This window comes from Mobula birostris, chromosome 12, assembly GCF_030028105.1.
Source record: "Mobula birostris isolate sMobBir1 chromosome 12, sMobBir1.hap1, whole genome shotgun sequence".
NCBI classification, from domain to species: Eukaryota; Metazoa; Chordata; class Chondrichthyes; order Myliobatiformes; family Myliobatidae; genus Mobula; species Mobula birostris.
Window position 1 is genome coordinate 28,386,048 of NC_092381.1, and position 24,617 is coordinate 28,410,664.

The window sequence follows — 24,617 nt, forward strand, 5'->3', positions numbered from 1 at the left end:
GGCCACTGGTATAACTGTTGCCCTTTTGAAGCAGGTTCCACTCCCTACTTGCGTCCTACTCTCTCTCATATGCTTATAACCTCCCCTAATTCTACTGCAACACACTGGATTAGGAGTAATTATAATTATCAATAAAACTACATATCAAAATTCCCCATTAGTAGCTGAAACATTAATGCTATGAGGTGTCTTGACCTGAAATATCAGCTCTTTATTCCCCTCCATAGATGTTGCCCAACCTGCTGAGTTCCTCCAGCATTCTATGTGTGCTACTCTGGATTTCCAGCAGAATCTCCTGTGTTAATACTATGAAGTGAACTGCTAACATCATTCAATGATACTAAACCACAGAAAAGCAGTGAAAGACAATTTATTGAAGCATTTCAGGTTCAGTTGAGGTCAACTTTTAGAATTCATACACTGAAATATGTTTACTTGAAAAAATGAAGTATACTGTATTGACTTTGCATATTTTGCAACCAGTGGAATACTTCTGTAACATACATGGGGGGAGCCTACTTGCCTCTCTCTACATCCATATTAGTGAGATTGGAACCACAGCACCCAAGGGTTTCTTTCTACAAATGTATTCCAAAAGAACTCCTCTGTAACTGTCCTAGAAGTAGCAAATAGTAACTATCTTTCAACAAGGTTTCCAATCTCACTATATTTCCCCCATTCTGAGCAGCTTGTCTGTAAAGTCGACTAGTAGAGCTCTGTTAAAAATGCATTACCTATTGCATTAGATTCAGCACAATTCAGAAGGCAAGCATTTTTATAGATCACTAGTAACATTTCTCTGTGAAGTGGTTGAGGGTCATTTGAAAGAACGTGTGATGAAATCAGCATTTTCTAATTGTTTAAATGGTTCATTCTGCTGAGCTCAATGACTGTTCAAAAATCAATTGCCTCAGAGTCATTTCCAGTCCTTCTTGATTTAAAACAACATTGACTTTGGAGTGACCAGAGGCAAATACCAGTTAATAAAAATTGAAAATGCTGCAATGCAATTGAAGAAAGAACTGGTAAACATTTCAGACTGATGATTTTCCAATCATAAATGAATTGACATGATCCTTAGCACTTTAATTCACGTGGCCAAATGGTTAAGGCATTCGACTAACGATCTGAAGGTCAAGAGTTCGAGCCCCAGCCGAGGCAGCATGTTGTGTCTTTCAGCAAGGCACTTAATTACACAGTGCTCTGCGACGACACTGGTGCCAAGCTGTATGGGTCCTAATGCCCTTCCCTTGGACAACATTGGTGTCGTGGAGAGGGGATGCTTGCAGCATGGGCAGCTGCTGGTCTTCCATACAACCTTGCCCAGGCCTGTGCCCTGGAGAGTGAAGACTTTCCAGGTACAGATCCATGGTCTCACAAGACTAACGGATGCCTTTAATCTGCCTTTAATTCATGAGGGATACATGTTCCATTTCTAAACTTAGAGGAACTGGAAGAGTTATCAATGCAGCTGGGAGAAGTTAACGTCAGTAAATACTCCAGAAAATAACCATACTCAAGCAACCATTGTGCAACACATAGAAAGAATGAAGTACAGGTATACCCCTTTCACATGGTGAGGGTAAAATTCTCATAAGTTAATCAAAATGACTCCCTGGTTCCCTTTAACATCCCAACTCTAAAGTAGGGATGGTATTTGTGCAGTTTAGGGAACATGGAATAGTTTAGGGGTATTTATATGAACAGAGCATTGACAATAATGAATCAGCCAATGAGTTGGAGCTGGGGCAGGGAATATAATTCACCACAACCTAGTTAATTTGCTTAAAGCAGGAAGGAAATAGAAACCGTGGAAAATTTTGCTCTTTAAAAACAAAACAGTTTCTCTAGAAAAATGCAGTGCATGACAGATAGTTATATTCTAATTATGTCCATAAATTCATTCCTAGCCACTTATAACAGTTTGATCCCCAGCAACCCTCATTAGCTTGAGTATTATCACTACGTGCAGTCTGCTGTGAATCTCTACACTTGACACAATTGCTGGGAATGCAGATTGAGAACTCAACATGCTACTCTCGGAATATCTGCAAGAATAATGTCAAAACATGACAATCATAGTACAAACATTCGGATCGCCAGTACTCAAATCTTTCTGGCTGCCTATTGTAAGAAGTTGAAACCTGGTTCAATGCCGAAAAACATAATTATTTTTAATTTATAGCAAAATTTCAGGCATACCTCTTTGAAGTAATTTGTAATTAGTTTTAATTTGTTGCAATAATTGCAAGTCCTGTAATGCTGAGGATGACATACAAGGTCATTAGACGTATTTTTACTTGAGTTTAGTTGTGTATTACATTAAGCACTTCAAAGTGTAGAGATTTGATTCATCTGAATCATATGAACTGCTTAATTCTTTTAATATATAATGTCTCCAGTCATCTAAAATTGCTAAATTTCTAATTGCTCTATTTGGACAAGCAATGGAATTTATAAAGGATTGTTAAGAGAGAGAGAGATGGAGCTGTACACGAAAGGGATTAAGTAGATAATTACAAACATTTGTATAAGGAGAATGGTCTATTTCTTAAGAGAAACAATATGGTAACTGGCCCTTCCAACCCAACAATCCTTTGCACACCAATTACACCCATGTGACCAACTAACCTGTACTCATTTATGGCATGCAAATATAATAAAGAGATTAGAATAATAGACTCCCAGCCTCCCGGACGGCCTCAGCTGCGCCAGGTGCGTCAAGCTGCAGCTCCATAGGGACCGGGTTAGGGAACTGGAGATGCAGTTCAAAGACCTTCGTCTGGTCACAGAAAGTGAGGAGGTGATAGAGAGGAGCTATAGGCAAGTAGTCATACCCGGGCCTCAGGAGATAGATAAGTGGGTAGCGGTCAGGAGAGGGAAGGGCAGGAGTCAGATACTAGAGAGTACCCCTGTGGCTATCCCCCTAAACAATAAGTACCCCTGTTTGAGTGCATTTGGGGGGGGGACGGCCTACCTGGGGGAAGCGACAGTGGCCATGCCTCTGGCACAGAGTCTGGCCCTGTGGCTCAGAAGGGAAGGGAAAGGAAGAGGATTGCAGCAGTGATAGGGAACTCTATAGTTAGGGGGTCAGACAGACAATTCTATGGACGCAGGAAAGAAAGATAAATGGCAGTTTGCCTCCCAGGTGCCAGGGCCCAGAATGTTTCTGATCGCGTCCACGATATCCTGCAGTGGGAGGGTGAACAGCCAGAGGTCGTGGCACATATTGGTACCAACGACATATGTAGGAAAAGGGAAGAGGTCCTGAAAACAGACTACAGGGAGTTAGGAAAGAAGCTGAGAAGCAGGACTACAAGGGTAGTAATCTCGGGATTACTTCCTGTGCCACGTGACAGTGAGTATAGGAATAGAGTAAGGTGGAGGATAAATGTGTGGCTGAGAGATTGGAGCAGGGGACAGGGATTCCGATTTCTGGATCATTGGGACATCTTTTGGGGCAGGCATGACCTGCACAATAAGGATGGGCTGTACTTGAATGGGTGGGTTGTACGAGGGGGACCAATATCTTGGCAGAGAGGTTTGCTAAGGCTGCTGGGGAGATTTAATCTCAAATTGATGAGGGGTGGGAACCAAACTGAAGAGACGGAGGAAGGGGTGGTTGTCTCACAAATAGAGGGAGCTTGGAGACAGTGCGAGAGGGAGCATAGGCAGGTGATAGAGAAGGGATACGCTCAGACTGATGGATTGAGTTGTGTCTATTTTAATGCAAAGAGTATCATGAACAAAGCGGATGAGCTTCGAGCGTGGATCAGTACTTGGAGCTATGATGTTGTGGCTATTACAGAGACTTGGATGGCTCAGGGGCAGGAATGGCTACTTAGAGTGCCAGGCTTTAGATGTTTCAGAAAGGACAGGGAGGGAGGCAAAAGAGGTGGGGGCATGGCACTGTTGATCAGAGATAGTGTTACAGCTGAAGAAAAGGAGGAAGTCATGGAGGGATTGTCTACTGAATCTCTGTGGGTGGAAATTAGATACAGGAAGGAGTCAATAACTCTACTGGGTGTTTTTTATAGACCACCCAATAGTAACAGGGACATCGAAGCGCAGATAGGGAGACATATTCTGGAACGGTGCAATAATGAAAGGGTTGTCGTGATGGGAGATTTTAATTTCCCCAATATTGATTGGTATCTCCCTAGAGCAAATTTCCCCAATATTGATTGGTATCTCCCTAGAGTGTTCAGGAAGGTTTTCTGACACAACATGTAGATAAACCTACAGGAGGAGAGGCTGTACTTGATCTGGTATTGGGATATGAACCTGGTCAAGTGTCAGGTCTCTCAGCGGGAGAGCATTTTGGAGACAGTGATCATGATTCTACCTCCTTTACCATAGCAGGCAGGAACTTGGAAGCATAAATTGGGAGCAGATGTTCTCAGGCAAATGTATGGCAGAAATGTGGTAAATGTTCAGCAGATATATGCTTGGCATTCTGCACAGGTATGTTCCAATGAGATAGGAGAAGGATGGTAGGGTACAAGGACCATGCTAATCAAAGGCTGTTGTAAATCTAGCCAAGAAGAAAAGAAAAGCTTACAAAAGGTTCAAAGAACTAGGTAATAATAGAGATCTAGAAAATTATAAGGCTAGTAGGATGGAGCTTAGGAATAAAATTAGGAGAGCCAGAAGGGGCCAAGAGAAGGCCTTGGTGGGTAGGATTAAGGAAAACCCCAAGGCATTCTACAATGTGAAGAGCAAGAGGATAAGATGTGAGAGAATAGGACCAATCAAGTGTGACAGTGGAAAAGTGTGTATGGAACTGGAGAAGGCAGCTGAGGTACTTAATGAATACTTTGCTTCAGTATTCATTACGGAAAAGGACCTTGGCAATTGTAGGGATGACTTACAGTGGACTGAAAAGCTTGAGCATATAGATATTAAGAAAGAGGATGTGCTAGAGCTTTTGGAAAGCATCAAGTTGGATAAGTCACCGGAACTGAACAAGATATACCCCGGGCTGCTGTGGGAGGCGAGGGAGGAAATTGCTGAGCCTTTGGCAATGATCTTTGCATCATCAATGGGGATGGGGCAGGTTCTGGGGAATTAGAGGATTGCAGATGTTGCTCCATTATTCAAGAGAGGGAGTAGAGATAGCCCTGGAAATTATAGATCAGTGATTCTTGCTTCAGTGGTTGGTAATTTGATGGAGAAGATCCTGAGATGCAGAATTTGTGAACATTTGGAAAGGCATAATATGATTAGCAATAGTCAGCATGGCTTTGGCAAAGGCAGGGCATGCCTTACGAGCCTGACTGAATTTTTTGAGGATGTGACTAAACATGTTGATGAAGGTAGGGCAGCAGATGTAGTGTATATGAATTTCAGCAAGGCATTTGATAAAGTACCCCATGCTAGGCTTATTGAGAAAGTAAGGAGGCATGGGATCCAAGGGGACGTTGCTTTGTGGATCCAGAATTGGCTTGCCCACAGAAGGCAAAGAGTGGTTGTAGATGGGTCATATCCTGCATGGAGGTCAGTGACCAGTGATGTGCCTCAGGGATCTGTTCTGAGACCCCTTCTCTTCATGATTTTTATAAATGACTTGGATGAGGAAGTGGAGGGATGAGTTAGTAAATTTGCTGGTGACACAAAGGTTGGGAGTGTTGTGGATAGTGTGGAGGAGTGTCAGAGGTTACAGCGGGACATCAATAGGATGCAATAATGGGCTGAGAAGTGGCAGATGGAGTTTAAGCCAGATAAGTGTGAAGTGGTTCATTTTGGTAGGTCAAATATGATGGCAGAATATAGTATTAATGGTAAGACTCTTGGCAGTGTGAAGGATCAGAGGGATCTTGGGGTTCGAGTCCATAGGATACTCAAAGCTGCTGCGCAAGTTGACTGTGTGTTTAAGAAGGCATAGGGTATATTGGCCTTCATCAACCGTGAGATTGAGCTCAAGAGCTGAGAGGTAATGTTGCAGTTTTTTAGGACCCTGGTCAGACCCCACTTGGAGTACTGTGTTCAGTTCTGTTCATCTCGCTACAGAAAGGATGTGGAAACTATAGAAAGAGTGCAAGGATGTTGCCTGGATTGGAGAGCATGCCTTATAAGAATAGGTTAAGTGAACTTGACCTTTTCTCCTTGGAGCAACGGAGGATGAGAGGTGACCTGATAGGTGTATAAGATGATGAGGGGGATTGGTCATGTGGATAGTCAGAGGCTTTTTCCTAGGGCTACACGAGAGGACTGAGTTTTTAGGTGCTTAGAAGCAGGTACAGAGGAGAAGTCAGGGGTAAGTTTTTCTATGCAGAGAGTGGAGAGCGTGTGGAATGGGCTGCCAGTGATGGTGGTGGAGGCAAATACAATATCGTCTTCCAAGAGACTCTTGGCTAGGTACCTGGAGCTTAGAAGAACAGAGGGCAATGGGTAACCCTAGGTAATTTTTAAAGTAAGCACATGTTCGGCACAGCATTGTGGGCTGAAGGGCCTGTATTGTGCTGTAGGTTTTCTATGTTTCTATGTTTCTAATAATACGGTTTTAATGCCAGAATAGAAGAATGGATATGTGGCTAATATTAGCTATGGAGGGATTAGAATACACAGGGACAGAGCATCAGAAGCATATCCCGGGGGAGAATGGATAAAGTCAAGGAGAGATTCTAAATATAACGAAGTATATTGTCAATTTGAGGTAATAGGTGATTTGCTGAAGACAGGGTTTGATGTTTTAAACTTAGATATTTATCTTCCCTTCCCTTTCCCGAAAGGGTAAGCAACTCCAATCTAACCAATGAGGCAGTTGTTCATATGCAGTCCTTCTGGGTGTAAAACATCATGAGCCTCTCTTCAGCAAGTCGTGGTACCATTACAGAATCAGTGGTGGATCCAGAGACAGAATAGACTGGTGAGGGCATTAGTGTCTGGCCTTAATTGCTATAGGCTGATGAATATAGCAAGCTGAACAGGCACGATATATTCAGCAGACCTTTGGACAAAATGGAGTTTGTGGGGAAAGTCAAGTGGGTTCCAAATCATGAGCAGGCACCAGGGAAGATAAGTTGAGATCCTACCCAGAATATCCTGACAGTCTTCTAGCTGTCAAAGGTTGTTTTTTCACAATTTTAAGTATCTTTGACTGCAACATTTAATAGCTTTTCAAATAGGATTAAATAATATAAAATATATTTAAAAATGAAAACTAAATTAAATTGAAAACTTTTGAATGAAACAGACAATTTAAAAATCAAGGTAAAATAATTTAAATACTTATCTTCCCTGACCTTTTCTGAAAGGGTAAGCAACCCTAATCTAACCAATGAGGCAGCTGTGCACAGGCAGTCCTTCCAAATGTAAAACATCATGAATCTCTCTTCAGGAAGTTGCTGTTTCATTACTGAATCAAAGTTTCAAAGGCTCATTTAATATCAAAGTAACAACTCTGAAATTCTTCTCCAGATAGCCACGGAACCAAGAAATCCCTAAGTTTCCCTTCCCTGCACAAAAAATGAACAAAAATGGAACAGGCACAGCGATCCACAAATCCCCCTCACCCACACACAAACAAACAAGAAAAATCAAGCGAAAAACACAGAATATAAAAAAACTATAAGACTGCAAAAAAGTCCATGGACGGAGTCCATGTCCAAAACGCAGAAAACCCTTGTAAAATTCAATGGCCAGATTGACAGCCTCTCCCTCTCTGGCAGTAGAGTGATCCCACCAGCAATCAAAAGGTGGTCTCCCCTCTCTGGTAGCAGAGAAATCCCACCAGCTATCAAAAATCAGGCAGCCAGCGCTAACCTTCCACATTATTTCAATCTCCCTCATCATTTTATTCAGGGAAATGGAAGCTTTAATTGGTGAAATGGAGTCAAACATCAGCTCACGCCTTGTCCTGCAGCCTTCTCTGCCTCTGTCTCCCAGAATCCTCTTGGAGACTGCAGAGCGCTGAAACACACAAGCGATCTCCAAACTGCAAATCACAGACTCCAACAGTCCCAGGATCATACTCAAGATTAAAAACAAACATAAAAGACATGAAAGAAATGAAATGTGGATCCACAGACAGAATGGATTGTATTAGCATCTGACTTCACCTGCTAGCTAAGTCAAGTCAAGTCAAGTTGCTTTTTATTGTCATTTTGACCATGAACTTCTGGTACAGTATACAGTAAAAATGAAACATTGGTGCTATGTGAAACAACACACAACTACACTAGACTAAGTGAGACAACACAAGGCTACACTAGACTACGTAAGACAACACAAAAACTACACTAGACTACAGACCTACACAGGACTACATAAAGTGCACAAAACAGTGCAAGGCAGTACAATAAATAATAAACAAGACAATAGGCACAGTTGAGGAAAAATTACAATATAAGAATAAATGATGTAGATGTCAGTCTAGATTCTGGATATTAAGAAGTTTGATGGCTTGGGGGTTCTGTCATCGCAGTTTAAGCCATCATCCTCTGTTTTGCTGAACTCGTCAACTTCATCTTCTTTGCCTCCAACTTCCACCCTGCTCTCAAATTCACCAGGTCCATTTCCTACACTTCCCTCCCCTCTCTCGATCTCACTGTCTCTATCTCTGGAAACAGCTTATCCACCGATATCTATTACAAACCCACGGACTCTCACAGCTACCTGGACTATACCTCGTCCCACCTGCTACTCGTTAAAACATCATCCTCTTCTCTCAATTCCTGTCTGCACCGCATCTGTACTCAGAATGAGGCTTTTCACTCTAGACCAAAGGAGATGTCCTCTTTTTTCAAAGAAAGGGGCTTCCCTTCCTCCACCATCAACACTGCCCTCAACCGCATCTCTTCCATTTTACGCACGTCTGCTCTTAACCCATCCTCCTGCCACCCTATCAGGGATAGGGTTCCTCTTGTCCTCACCTACCACCCCACCAGCCTCCACATCCAGCACATAAATCTCCGAAATTACCACCGCCTCCAATGGAATCACACCACCTCCCCGCCCCATTTTCTGCTTTCCACTGGAATTACTCCCTATGCAACTCCCTTGTCCATTCATCCCTCCCCACTGATTCCCCCTCCTAGCACTTATCCTTGTAAGTGGAACAAGTGCTACACCTGCCCCCACACTTCCTCCCTCACTACCATCCAGGGCCCTAACAGTCCTTCCAGATGAGGTGACTTCACCTGTGAGTCTGTTGCAGTCATTTACTGTACTTGGTGCACCCGGTGTGGCCTTCTGTACATCAGTGAGACCCAACTGTAGATTGAGAGACTGCTTCACCAAGCGTCTACACTCCGTCCACCAGAACAAGCGGATCTCCCAGTGGCCACCCATTTTAATTCCAATTCACATTCCCATTCTGATATGTCCATCCATGGCCTCCTCCACTGTCGTGCTGAGGCCACACTTAAGTTGGAGGAACAACACCTTATGTTCTCTTTGGGTAGCCTCCAACCTGATGGCATGTACATCAATTTCTCAAAGTTCCAGTAATGCCCCCCAACACCACCCCCCCTTCTCCATTTCCCATCCCCTTTTCCCTGTCTTTACCTTTGCTTTGGGATATTTATGATTGTGAAGATTAAATGGCAATAAACACATTGCAGTGTAGTATATGTATGACATAATATGCAAGCACCGAAAGTATCATCACATATGATATAGACTACAGAGGATAAATACAATAGAGACAATACAATAGCCCATTCATTAATATCCCCAACATGCTTATTAGACTACAAAGGTAAAGATGACAAATTTATTATCCAGTTAGTAGACTTAACATGTAAAAACTTCTGTTCTGGGAACTGAGTTCACAGCAAATTTCTATGGAGTGCAAATTTGACCTTCCTCTCTCGATATGTGCCAAATGAAAGCAGATACATTTAACTGCAGGTTACAATGCAGCAAATGTACAAACTATCACCAGCATAGAACAGAGAACAGAACAGCACAGAAACAGGCTTTTCAGCCCAGAAGATCCCGAATTAGATAAAAACTTTTCAGCCTGTACATAACCCATATTCTGCCATTCCCTGCATATTCATGTGTCTAACAGCCTCTGAAATGCCACTATCATATCTGCTTCCACCAGTACCCCAGTAACCCACCCCGAACACTTACCAATAACTGTGTAAAAAAAAAAGGTAATGTGCCCTTCACATCTCCTTTAAACTTTCCCTTCTCACCTTAAAGGCATGTCCTATGTGATATTTACATAATCATCGAAAGCTACAGCACAGAAACAGGCCATTTGGCTCAGCTAGTTGATGCTGAACCATTTAAACTGCCAATTTCCATTGACCTGCACCCAGACCGTTGCCCTCCATCCCTCTCCCATCCAAGTTTCTCTTAAACGTCGAAATTGAAACTGCATTCAGATTGTACATCTGAGTAGAATTCCCACTCTCTAAAGTTAAGTGTTATTTACAGGCTCGAAGAAGAAATAAAAACTCTTGAAAACCAAGAAGCCCAAATTTCATCTAATGAACAACTGTTACTGAAAAAACTGAAAGCAACAGAAAGATCGACAGCAGATATAATTAAGGTAAATTATCCAGTGTTATTCATGATACATTAATAGTTCTAATATGTTGTTACTGGAGGATAATATAATACTGTATAACTTTGCCTTCAAATTGTTTGCACATGTTGAATGTATAAAAGTGTTGCACACAAGCTATTTGTTTGATTGGCTGTTTACTACCTTAATTAGTCTTAAACTTCTGAACTGTTTCCAGGGAAGTAACCCTATTTCAAGGAGCCAAACTTTCCAGACAGATAAGAGGTGTTTTAAGCAGTCTGTAGAGTCTAGGGTTTTTCAATTTACACTGATCAGTTAAAGAGAAACAATAAACCTACCTAACGAACAATTGCACATATTCAAAGGCAAGCTGAAGCTGAGTGTGCGTTGCTTGCAATAATTGCTTTTCTTCCTATTATTTAATGATTGGAATTTCATGTCTTACGTACTATAAATTGTCAAAAATTAGGAGGCTAAAATCCTCCCCAAACTGAGCAGGTTTCCAGATTGAGTCAATGAAGCAGTACAGGAATTTCTAGGTAGCCCCCAACCTGACGGCATGTACATTGATTTCTCTAACTTCCAGTAATTTCTCCCCCCCCACACATCTTTTCCCATTCCCCATTTTGGCTCCCGTTTTACCCCTTCTCATCTCCTCACATGCCTATCACCCTCTATCTTCCTTCCCTCTCTCCCATGGTCCTCTCTCTCTTCTTCTATCGGGTTCCTTCTTCCCCAGCCCTTTAAATTTTCCACCTACCACCTCAACAGCTTCTCAGTTCATTCCCCCTCCCCCTCCCACCTATTTTTGTCCATCTGGCTTCCCTGATCACTCCTACAGCTTGTACTCCCCACCCCCAATCTTCTATTCTGGCTTCTTTCCCCTTCCATTCCAGTCCTGATGAGGTCTTGGCCTGAAACGCCAACTGTTCATTCCTCTCCATAGATGTTGATTGACCTGCAGCGTTCCTCCAGGATTTCTTGCGTGTTACTTCAATCACTGGTGTTGTATTTGGATGCAACATTAAGTTGCCTGAAACAGCACTGTATGATTTTAACAACCTTGCTCAAATACTTATCAAAGAACGAAGAGCTAAATTCTCTCGCAGGCTTGGCTGACTTTGCTACTAGGAGTCAATTATCGTATTTCTCAATTTATTGCTGCTTATGTGGAATCTGTAAAAGAACTTTCAAGCTATTAATTTTAAATGCTACAAGGAGTTACAATGATCTGTTGCATTCCTGGATCAGAAACAGGTTTATTATTGCCGGCATGTGTCGTGAAATTTGTTAACTTAGCAGCAGCAATTCAATGCAAAACATAATATAGAAGAAATAAAACTAAATAAAATAATAATAATAAATAAATAGAGTATATGTATATTGAACAGATATTAAAAATCATGCAAAAAACAGAAATAATACATATTTAAAAAGTGATGTAGTGTTGAAGGGTTCAATGTCCATTTAGGAATCAGATGGCAGAGGAGAATAAGCTGTTCCTGAATCACTGAGTGTGTGCCTTCAGGCTTCTGTACCTCCTACCTGATGGTAACAGTGAGAAAAGGGCATGCCCTGGGTTCTGGAGGCCTTTAATAATGTATACTGCCTTTCTGAGACATTGCTCCTTGAGGATGTCCTGGTTACTTTGTAGGCTAGTACCCACAATGGAGCCAACTAAATTTACAACCCTCTGCAGCTTCATTCAGCCCTGTGCAGTAGCCCCTCCATACCAAACAGCGACGAAGCCTGTCAGAATTGTCTCCACGGTACATCTATAGAAGTTTTTGAGTGTGTCACGTGACCAGCAACAATGAATATCAATTGAGTCAGATTTTATAAAAACAAACAAACATTTATTAAACTCTGCTCAACAATAGCGAAAAATATTCAAACAACTAATTTAACCGGAAGTTAACTGCAATACGGCAACTCTGGAACAGTTCTTGAAAGGGTGAATGCGAAAACAGTTCTTAAAGTGGTAAATTTGAACACAGTTCTTAGAATGGTAAATTCGAAAGTCCAAGAGATTTATACAGTCAATTAAGGAGAGACTTTTCTGAAGTAAAGCTTTCCTCGAAGGCGTGACGTTACTGCTGATCCCAGCCGAAACCTGCCTTATCCACAGGGTTCACGATGACAGAAATAAAACGCTTTAAAGGAACTGACCTTTTCCTCTGGAGAATAGACACTGTACAATCATTCCTGCTTTAGCACATGATATCTCAGATGCAGGTCACTATTTCTTGAACGAAGAATCAATAAAGGTCGATCCCCTCCAAAACCGCCGAACAATATCAGCTTTACTCGATTCTGCGAGTTCCTGTACTTTAGTAAGGTCTTCACCCTCCAATACTACTTACAATAGAAAGTAGAACTGCACTTTAAAATGAAACTGCGTCATAAGACGAATACGCAGCATAACGGAATATCTGATGAATTAAATAATGAACTAAACTTAAAACTAACTGCGTCACCCCAGGGGTCTCCCTTTTATACCCGTGGTGAACATGTCATCACGTGACCTCACATCGGCGGGAAAATTACATCATGTGACCTCCACAAGACCATTACGTCATGCTCATAAGATACTCAAATACATCATGGTCATAAGATAGTCACAAGATATCCATGAGGCATGTAACAAGTGTATTTGTTGACATACCAAATTTCTTCAAACTCCTAATGAAGTATAGTCGCTGTCTTGCCTTCTTTATAATGGCATCAATATGTTAGGACCAGGTTGGATCCTCAGAGATCTTGACACCTGGGAGTTTGAAGCTGCTCATTGTCTCCACTTCTGATCCTTCTATGAGAATTGGTATGTGTTATTTCGTTACCCTTCCTGAAGGCCACAATCAACTTTTTCATCTTACTGACGTTGAGTGCCAGGTTGTTGCTGCGGCCCCATTCCACTTGTTGGCATAACTCGCTCCTGTACACCCTCTCGCCACCATCCGAGATTCAACCAACAATGGTTACATCATCAGCAAATTTATAGATGGTATTTGAGCTATGCCTAGCCACATAGTCATGTGTATATAGAGTAGGGCAGTGGGCTAAGCACATTCCCCTTCGGTGCACCAGTGTTGATTGTCAGCAGGGAGGAGATATTATCACCAATCCGCACAGATTGTGGTCTTCCAGTTAGGAAGCTGAAGATCCAGTTGCAGAGTGAGCTACAGAGGCCCAGGTTCTGCAGCTTCTTAATCAGGATTGTGGGAATGATGGTATTAAATGCTGAGCTATAGTCAATGAACAGCATCCTGATGTAGGTGTTTGTGTTGTCCAGGTGGTCTAAGGGCATGTGGAGAGCCATTGAGATTGCATCTGCCCTTGACCTATTGTGGCAATAGGCAAATTGCAATTGGTCCAGGTCCTTGCTGAGGCAGGAGTTCAGTCTAGTCAGGACCAACCTCTCAAAGCATTTCATCACTGTAGATGTGAGTGCTACTGAGCGACAGTCATTAAAGCAGCTCACATTATTCTTCTTAGGCACTGGCATAATAGTTGCCTTTTTGAAGCAAGTGGGAACTTCCGCCCATAGCAGTGAGAGTTTGAAAATGTCCTTGAATGCCCCGGCCAGTTGGTTGACAAAGGTTTACAGAGTTTTTCCAGGTACTCCACCTGGAGCTTCCGCCTTGTGAGGGTTCACTCTCTTTAAAGATAGTCTAACATCGGCCTCTGAGACACACACTGTCATCTGGTGCAGCAAGGATCTTCACAGCTGTAGTTGTGTTCTCCTTTTCAAAGCGTGCATAGAAGGCATTGAGTTCATCTACTAGAGTTCATCTTGCTGCCATTCATGCTATTGGTTTTCGCTTGAATGTCTCGCAAACCCTTCTAGAGTTGTCATACATCTGATGTCACCTCCAACCTCATTTGAAATTCTCTTCACCCTTGAAATAGCCCTCCACAAATCATATCCGGTTCACTCCTTACTGGTAGCCCATGTATAAAGTGAATGTTTAGTAACCAGCATACTATTAAATAGAATAGACTTCTATACTTCCCAAAATCATCCTCATCCCAAAAGTAAGCATGCTACTTAGAAACTGAAATACTTTAACTCATATTTTGGGATATATGAGTGGTTGCTGACCCTGTCAGTAAGTATTAGGAAATAGAAGTCATTCTATGAATATGTAATGGAAATGCTCATTTACATGTCATTCAAAGGACCACTATCTCATATTCTTAAGCTCTTTAGAACTCCAATTCAGACTTTATTGATCACGTGTACATGGAAACACACAGTGAAATGTGTCACTTGCATTAACAATCAACATATCTAAGGACTTGGTGGTGGCAGCCTGCAAGTATCGCCTCTAATTCCGGCTTAACGTATCATACTCACAATGCTCAGCAGAAACATCAAAACAGAATGCAACAACAGCAAAATAAGACTCTTTCCTTCCTCCTACCCACCTGCACACTTGGAAAATCCTTCAAGTCCAGGACAGGCCTTCAGTTTCCAGTTCCCAGTCTTCAGGCTTCAGATTTCAAAGCTAAAAGTTCGAAGTAAATTTATTATCAAAACACATATATGTCACCATATACACCATTGAGATTTATTTGTGAGCATACTCAATAAATCTGTGGAATAATGACCCACGGCAGCATCAATGAAATACTGCACCCTTTCGGTTCAAGAGCCTGATGATAATGAACTGTTGCTGAACATGGTAGTGAGAGTCCTGAAGCTGCTGTTCCTCCTTCCTGATGGCAGCAGTGAGAAGAGAGCAGGTCCCTGATGATGGAAGCTGCTTTCCTGTGACAGCGTTTCATGTAGATGTGCTCAGTGGTGGGGAGGCTTTACCTGTGAGGGACTGGACCATATCTACTACTACTTGTAGGATTTTCCATTTAAAGGAATTAGTGTTTCCGTATCAGGCTGTGACATAACCAGCCAATGTACTCCCCACTACACATCAATAGATGTTTGTCAAAGTTTTAGATGTCATGCTGAATCTTCGCAAACTCCTAAGGAAGTAGATGCTTTGTTCAAAGTTACACTTACGTGCTGGGCCCAGAACAGGTCCTCAGAAATAATAACACCAAGGAATTTAAAGTTGCTGACCCTCTCCATCTCTGACCCTCCAATGATGACTGGCTCATGGACTTCTGGTTTGTTCTCCTGAAGTCAATAATCAGCTCCTTGGCCTTGCTGACATTGAGTAAGACGTTATTGTTATGGCACCACGCAGCCAGATTTTCAATCTCCCTGATATATATGGTAATTCATCACCACCTTTGATTTGGCCTACAATACTGGTTTCATCAACAAACTTGAATATGGCCTTAGAGCTGTGCTTAGCCACATAGTCATAAGTGTGAAGCGAATAGAGCAGGGGGTAAGCACACAGCCTTGTGGTGCACCAGTGCTGATGGAAACTGTGGAGGAGATGTTGTTGTCAATCCAAACTTACTAGGGTCTGCAAGTGAGGGAATTGCGATCCAAGAACTTGTCATTTATTAACAAGTTACGTATTTCTCTTACAAGATTTTTTTAATGAATTCTTAATAAGGTCAATGCAATACAGCGAGGCTTGTATTTAGTATAAGATCATTTGTATTTAATATAAGACCATTTTTTTTTCCAGGAACACGATCAATTTTTATAAAAATTTATTTTTATTATCTCTTTACAGGCAGCACAGGCTGAGAGTGATCGAAGTAAGAAAACCATGTTAATATTTGCTTCATAGTAATTTTCAATTATGTTCTGCTAATTTCTGCATTATATTGATGACTATTGTATCCCTGTTCATAGATCAGGTAAAGTCTGTACACTTGGAATTTTCAAATCCTGCAAAAAAATATCAGTCTCAGGTAAAGCAGAGAAAAGCAAGTCCAGAATTTGAAACGCAAGGCTCAGGAGGTTCCAAGGCAGGTGGGTTCATGTGATTGGGGTACCTTTCATTTCTTTCCAAAGGCTCAGATTTTATGGGGAACAATGAAAACCAGGATCTTTGCTGATCTTGAAGGAACTTTTCTGCTCATTAACACCGAATCAAACAATGTGGAGAGAGCTAACTGCATAACTGGGCTAAAGAATTCTTATAAGGAGAATATCAGGAAGCAAGAAAAAATACCCAATGCATGTAATAGAGAACAAAATAAAAGTTGGATCATATATACAGAGAAACATCATAAAATATGAAATGAGTTTTTAAAAATACTAATTTTTGAAACCGTAAATGTTTAAACATTATTCAATCACAATCTGTCTGGACAAATTTAATCTTTCATGGCCTGAGAATTTGTTCAACTGTAACAGGATGTGATTTAAAAACTTAATTCCACTTCATTCAACAGGACTTTTAAAGACTTTACTCCTGTTTCTTCACACATTCCAACTACATACTGCTTCATAGGTTAATTGGTCATTGTAAATTGTCCTGTGATTAGGTTTAGGGTTAAATCGGTGGGTTGCTGGACGATGCGGCTCAAGGTGCCGGAAGGTTCGGTTCCACGCTATTTTCCTAAATAAATAAATACAGAAGTAGAGTGAGTATATCCCTCTCACCAAAGAGGCAAAATTCTTACTGTACTCCTTCAATGATTTCACAAATATCCTGTATTGTTAAAGCTAGATTATCTTACTTTTGCACAAGATTCCCTTTACAATTAAGACCATTCACCTCGCTAGTTGTTGACTGTAACTGCAGGCTACAAAGACAGCTGGAGCATTCTGGATAGCAGCATTCAGCTGTCCCTCTCCATTTAAAGATGTTTTTCTATTCTTCTGCGGAGGGAATTAATAGGACTGCGTAAAGACTAAAATGGGATCGGAGTGGTGTTAGTGCTACTTAAATGTCGGTGTGGTCTGATTGGCTGGGAAAACATGCTTTCGCGCTGTTGGATTCAATGACCTGCTATAGATTGCCAACCACTGAAAACCAGCACCATTAGTTACAGTGGAACTCTGTTAATCCAGTATGTTTAGGATTTACACTGTGTTGGCACATGGCCAAGTGGTTAAGGTGTTCGTCTAGGGATTTGAAGTTCGCTAGTTCGAGCCTTGGCTGAGGCAGCATGTGTGTCCTTGAGCAAGGTACTTAACCACACATTGCTCTGCGACGACACCGGTGCCAAGCTATATGGGTCCTAATGCCCTTCCCTTGGACAACATCGGTGGCGTGGAGAGGGGAGACTTGCAGCATGGGCAACTGCCGGTCTTCCATACAACCTTGCCCAGGCCTGCGCCCTGGAAACCCTCCAAGGTGCAAATCCATGGTCTCATGAGACTAACGGATGCCTATAAAACACCGTGCCAGACTGGCAGATTCTCTGAAGTTGTTTCTGGAGATGAGGGTTAACCTAGGAAGAGAAATTGAGTTGCCTGGAGCTCTACCTGCTGGAATTCAGATGAATGAGAGGAGATCTTAGAGAAACATATGAAAAAATGTGAGAGATAAATAAGATAGAGTCAGGAACGTTAGTTCTACTGGTAAGTGAAACTAGAACTAGAGGACATAGCCTCAAGATTTGGGCGTATAGGTTTAAGATGGAGATGAGGAGAAACTGCTTTCTCCAGAGAGTAGTGAATCTATGGAATTCTCTGCTCAGTGAACAATAGAGGCTACCTCACTAAATATATTTAAGAAAGAGTTAGTTAGATTTTTGCATAGCAGGGGTATTATGAGCTATGGGGAAAAGTAAGGTAGCACAGCCAGTTCAGACATAATCGTACTGAATGGCGCAGGAGGTTTGCCAGGCCATCTGGCCTGCTCCTGCACCTATTTCATCTGTTTCATTTTTGGAAATTGCTTCAGTTCATTTTGCATTTACTTTCTTATATGTTACACAATAACATAGTATTTTTCAGTAAACATGTTAAGTTTAAATATGCTTCACCAAAGAAATGGGAAATAAAGAAAGTCAGTAACAAAGCCCAATGATAGAAAGAATGGGCACATTTTTTCCCAAAACAATGAGAAATCCTTTTGATTATTAGTCAGTCAAGAAACAACTTTTTTATAACAATAAGAATTGATCTTGTGATGATTAAGGAAAAAGTTTTTGCTAATCTTTATAAATATTTTCTGAATAGCTTTGTTTGCGGTGGAAATCAATGTCCAAAAGGATATGAAGACGGGAGAAAGCACCGTTCTGTCGACTGCACCAGTGATGATCGATGAAATCCAAAACAAAGGTGTGAAGGTCTATGAAGATGGGCTGAAATCAGTATATGCTTTGCATAGTGATGGGAGACTGATTCAGAATGGTGTCAGCGACATGACTCATGAGGAAGTGGAAGCATTGTTACAAAAGGCTGGTGAGAAACAGACGAATATTCCTGTGGCTTGCCATGCCCCAGTTTACTCAAGTTCCTACAGCAGCTCCTACTATCCTAAAATGTTTATCAATGAGCAGATGGACTCTGAGCCAAGGATTCAAGAAAACATGGCTGGAAGTGAAGGAATTGAGAGGCATGACCCAGTGAAGGCTCAAGTTTATCGAACCAATGATGGTGACACAGATCTGGAAAGGAATTTGCCCAGTTATCAACAGGCAATGGTCACTCCTACTACTTCCTTATCCTGCCCAATATCTAATTGCTGGTCTTCGAGTTCCACACGAAGCCAGAGTCGACAAAGTTATGAGTCATCATTACCTGAAAATGAGCCGAATTCAGCACAGCTTCCTTATCACTCGCCAAGGGACAATTACCGCAAGGCCGTGTTTGTCAATTCTGAACTCAATCATGATGGCAGAGCTACTACTACTATGTCTGAAAATTTAGACAGTGGGTTTAATGTTTGCCGTTCCTCGCCTTCTGTCATTGACACTGAGGAACCAGTTACTATGGTCTTCATGGGCTACCACAATGTCGATGACGAGAATGAAACCAGCAAAGTTTTAGGGTTTGAAGGAGCGATCCGAGCAGAACTGGTCATGATCAGCGATGATGATGATGATGAGGATGATGAGGTGAATCCACATCAAGCAAATAACCTCACTAATCCTGTATTCCATCCCGTTCCTCTTTCAACTGGGAATGAGATACATAAAACATCATATGCTGCCATAACTCTATCTGCAGGGAATAACTCTCTCCCAAGGAAATCCATTTTGATCTCAGGCCGAGACAATAATCATTCTCCCTACAGAAATTATTCTGGTGACCAGGTGGATAAAGATGGAATCTACAGTGACTCCACAGTGTCAGGTACAAATAACAAACAGAAGTGTCATTGTTGTTCTATTATGTGACAAGTTATTGAGAAATATTTGAAATGGAAAGCCTTTCTTGCTGTTACTAATGGGTTAATCTTGTGTAGAATGGACAACATGTATCCTGAATGTAAAGCTACTGGTTATTATTTTCTTTAATGTTACGCCACTCATCCACTAACAAGCTTTAAGGCAAAGAAAGTAATTAAAACCTAACTGTGCATGAGAAACCTTATCAATTGCACAGACTCCACAGTGTCCACTTCTGCAAAATCTGACCAGGAATCGTTCCTTCCTGGTATATTTCATGCTTTACACCAGGGGCTCCCAACCTGGAATTCACGGACCCCTTGGTTAATGGCAAGGCTCCATGGCATAACAGGAAGGGAAGTCCTACTTTACACTGAGCACATTAGAATTCACAGGGACAGAAAAGTCTATCATCACTTTTCCCAGCACTTGAAGAACAATCTATACCACAGCATTTTCCAGGACTTCTAATCATTTGCTTTACAAATTTCTAAGAAATTCCCTCTTGAACTTGCAAACACCATCTACTTTCAAACTGCCTTTTGTGTGGTTGTGTGTATGAGTATGAAGAGTGTGACTCTAGTGTGTGTGTGTGTGTGTGTGTAAATGGTTGTGTATGTAGTTTGTGTGTGTGTGAGAGAGAGAGCTGATATGCATACACACACGCATTGTTCCATTACCACAAACATGAGACCTTCTACCTCAGACGTTGTTTTCCTTCCCATCCCCCTAATATCTAGAAATCTACAATCTTTATTTTAAATGTAACAGTATCTGAGCTTCCATACTCCTCCAGTATAGAGAATTTCAAATATGCATCTCCCAATGAATGATGAAATCTTTACTCATTTCCCTCCTGAATATCCTGTCACTTACCGCTAATTCTAGACTCAGTAGCCAGGGGAAACATCCTCCCTGCACCTGCCCTATGTCAAGCCCTCAAAATATTTTCTGTTCTTCAATGAAGACATATCTCAACCTTTCAAACTTTGGAGATTAGAGCTCAGGTCTGCTCAATAACAGCATGTAAGACATGACTGATAACTCAGGAACCAGTCTGGTGAATTTTCGCTTCACTCTTTCTGCAATCAGTCTTTTCCAGAAGGAAAGGAGACCAAGTTGTACATAATGTTATCTGTACAGATGTCAGCACAGGTAGATAATGTAGTGAATAAGGCAGAGGGATATTTCCTTCATTGACTAAGGCATAGAATATAAGAACAGGGAAGTTACAGTAGCATTGTTAGGCCACAATGGAGTACTGTGTACAGTTCTAGCCATCACACTTTAGCAATTGCATTATTAAGGACGCAGAGGTTGTTGCCTGTGAGGTTTCAGTTTCAAGGAGAAACCGAATGGACCGGGTTTTGTTTTCCGTGGAGTGGAAGAGTTTGCAGGGAGATCTGTATGCATACACAAAATTATGAGGATCATGGAGATGGAAGATTCTCCCCATTGCACTGTATCCACAACTAGATGGCATAGGGTTAGGATAAGGGATGAAAGGAAATCTAAGGAAGACCTTTTCTCTCCCAGAGAGTGTGTGGTTAGAATCTAGAATACACTATCTGATGGGGTGATGGATGGAGATAACCCATAATGAACTGCTGAGGCAGAGAACTGAATAAGTGCTGGTAAATGGCATTAGTACAAATACTTAATGATTAGCATGGAATTGATGGGCGAAAGGGCCTGTATGACGATGTGACCCTATGACAAAGATGTCAGCAAGCAGTTATTTGCACAGGGGATAGCAAAAATTTGGAGCTTTCTTGACTGCAATGCTGTTAAGAATTGGTAAATTGAACTCGATAAGACTAGGTGATAGATGTTTTTGATTGTCAATGCTAGGATTCAACAGAGTTAAAGTAGAGATAAACCTTGATCTCTGTCTTTTTCATAGAATGTGATCCAGTGTTGAATATCTGTCCCAATTATAACTTTAAACAATAAAATCTTAATTCTATAATCCTGACGATATGCCACTCTCAGTCAACATTTTACTACAGAATTCATCACTCTGAAATTAATACCAGTCAGTGACCAACAGCAAATCAAATGCAAACTATACAAATAATCTTCTTTTGCTTTTCTACTTTTGTACACTTGATTCTGGTATAATGCTGTAGATCTGCAGTTTGAACATACCACTAACGCTATTACATTGTAAAATAAATTTTCATGTGATCATCTTTCTGTAAATAAACATTTCATTTAACTTCTTATTCTTGTCGTAATTATTGATAGTTATATAAACAAAAATATTCTGCAGCATTGACATACCTCCACAAATATCTGATGCAACATAAATAATGACTGTATTATACTTTTGATGTGTAAGACAATTAACTGCCTGGAAAATATTCCTAATTGTTCGTGCTTTTGGACTGCAATGTTTAAATAATTTATAAACGCAAACGACTGTACCTCTTCTTAGAGATGCTACCTGGCTTGCTACGTTCACCAGCAACTTTTATGTGTGTTGCTTAAATAATTTAAAGTTGCTTTCAAGAAACACACACAAAATGCAGGTGGAACGCAGCAGGCCAGGCAGCATCAATAGGAAGAAGTACAGTCGACATTTCGGGTCGAGACCCTTCGTCAGGACTAATGGAGAAAAGAGGTAGTAAGTGATTTGGAAGTGGAAGGGGGAGGGGGAGACCTGAAATGATAGGAGCAGACAGGAGGGGGAGGGACGAAGCTAAGAGCTGGGAATTTGATACTCCCCATTCTCCAGCCTTGTATCCCTTTTGCCAATCAACTTCCCAGCTCTTAGTTTCGTCCCTCCCCCTCCTGTCTTCTCCTATCATTTTGGGTCTCCCCCTCCACCTCCCACTTTCAAATCACTTACTATCTCTTTTTCCCATTTGTCCTGACAAAGGGTCTCGACCCGAAGCGTTGACTGTGCTTCTTCCTATTGATGCTGTCTGGCCTGCTGCGTTCCACCAGCATTTTATGTGTGTTGCTTGAATTTCCAGCATCTGCAGATTTTCTCATGTTTGCTTTCAAGAAGTTACTTTTGTTATGATTTCATATTTACTTTATATTTCTGATTATTTTGTATGAAAAGAATACAAGATGCATCATTACTATACATAACAAATCAGTTGATTATCATCAATAGTTTATTTCTATTTTTTATTTTAATATGCTTTTCATCCATTAAACAATATAATTTATGAGAAAGGATGGTGATAAGTGTGACACTGTGGCACAGTGGTTAGCACAATGCTTTACAGAACCAGTGACATAGGTTTAATTCCCAACGCTGCCTGTAAGGAGTATGTACGTTCTCCCCATGGCCACGTGGGTTTCCTCCAGGTGCTCCAGTTTCCTCCCACAGTCCAAAGACATACTGGCTAGTAGGTTAATTGGTCATTGTAAATTGTCCTGTGATTAGGCTAGGGTTTAATTGCTGGGATTGCTGGGCACATCTCCAAGGGCTGGAAGGGCCCATTCCACGCTGTATCCCAACAAGTAATTATATATTGGAAATAAAGCCCTGTACTAGTCTAGAGAGCAGAATAGAGCTACCTTGAGCTGCAGAAGTACTGGGTAATTTTAATGCACTGCATTCATGCACAAGCTCCACATCAGTTACTGATCAGAAACTCAGGGTGGCTGGCTGGTGGGGCTGTAATCTCAGGAAGAAATGCCCCAGCTCTTCATTAATTTGTGGGATGAGTGTCTTCAGGATGGCTTATGAAATGAGATGCTAGAAGAGAATGTAGGAGCCTTTCCAAATGCTTGTATGTTTGTTTAATTATTTCCCTGAGACTTTGCCACTGTTCCCATTAGTTAGACATGGAAGGTTAGTTACCTTGCTTTCATACTTAACACCTTCCCCTTTAGCATTGGCCTGAAAATGTGCTCCAGTTAGACGTAAAGGAACTTAGAACCTACATTTTGCCAAGATAGGACAGTGTGTCATAAAAAAAAACGTGTGCACATCTGCTGTATGTACAGCTAACCACACCAATACTGAACTCTCTGAGCATTAACCAGCGTCAGTATTGCGCAAAATTCTGATTCCACTGATCCATGAACCTTAACAAGATGATGAAATCAGGGAATTCTAAGTGCATGTGTATGCAAATATAACAATATGTGTAAAATTTGTAATTTACCAACTCACTTCGCAGCATTAAATGTAGTGACAAAAATAGATTTTATTATAATATAATTACATTATTTATAATGAAAGAGGATGAGAGGTGACCTGATAGAGGTAGACAAGATGATAAGAGGCAAAGAGGCATAGATAGAGTGGACAGCCAGAGCCCTTTTTCAAGGGTGGAAATGGTTAATACAAGTTGGCATAATTTTAAAGTGATTGGAGGAAAGTGGGGGGGGGGGGGAGGATGTCAGGGAAAGAGTAGTTGGTCCATGGAATGCCCTGTCAGGGATAGAGGTAAAAGCAGATACATTAGGAGTATTAAAGTCTTAGATAGATACATGGATGATAGAAAATTAGGGGCAGTGATGCAAGAAGGAAGAGTTAGATTGATCTTAGAGTAAATTAAAGGTCAGTACAATCTTGTGGACGGAAGGGCCTTACTGTGTTTTAATGTTATATATCCTATGCTCTATTTAACATACATTATGTCTGGTCCACATTAATAATTCTAATACCTAAGCTTTCTAAAATATATGCTATTATGTAAAATATTAATGCAGGTTGTAGGATGATTTTAGCAAAAGACATGAAACTCGCTTTTCAGCTGCAAGTCAATTCACTTTGAGTTTACAAAGTACTGCTTTAAATGGACAACTGTCTCTCACAATACTTCCTTTAATAAACTAAAATGTCCCTATTTACAGTTGACAGTGATAATGATTAAATACAAATATGTTATAAACTTTAAAAATATGCAAGTATTCTTCCTTTTCCTTTATTCAGTCTGAATGTTATGTTAAATGTTTGCAC

At 41.1% G+C, this 24,617-nt stretch overlaps 1 protein-coding gene across 8 annotated transcripts in view; it reads left to right on the forward strand.

Annotated features, from left to right (window-relative positions):
* LOC140205808 (palmdelphin-like) overlaps positions 1–24,617 on the forward strand; it is a 140,829-nt gene that overhangs the window by 112,293 nt on the left and 3,919 nt on the right. For all 8 annotated transcript variants that reach the window (XM_072273512.1, XM_072273514.1, XM_072273513.1 and 5 more), the window contains 4 exons: positions 10,390–10,504; positions 16,132–16,156; positions 16,254–16,373; positions 18,537–19,655. In XM_072273512.1, coding sequence (XP_072129613.1) covers positions 10,390–10,504; positions 16,132–16,156; positions 16,254–16,373; positions 18,537–19,655 — 1,379 coding nt within the window. The remainder of the gene's footprint in view (positions 1–10,389; positions 10,505–16,131; positions 16,157–16,253; positions 16,374–18,536; positions 19,656–24,617) is intronic.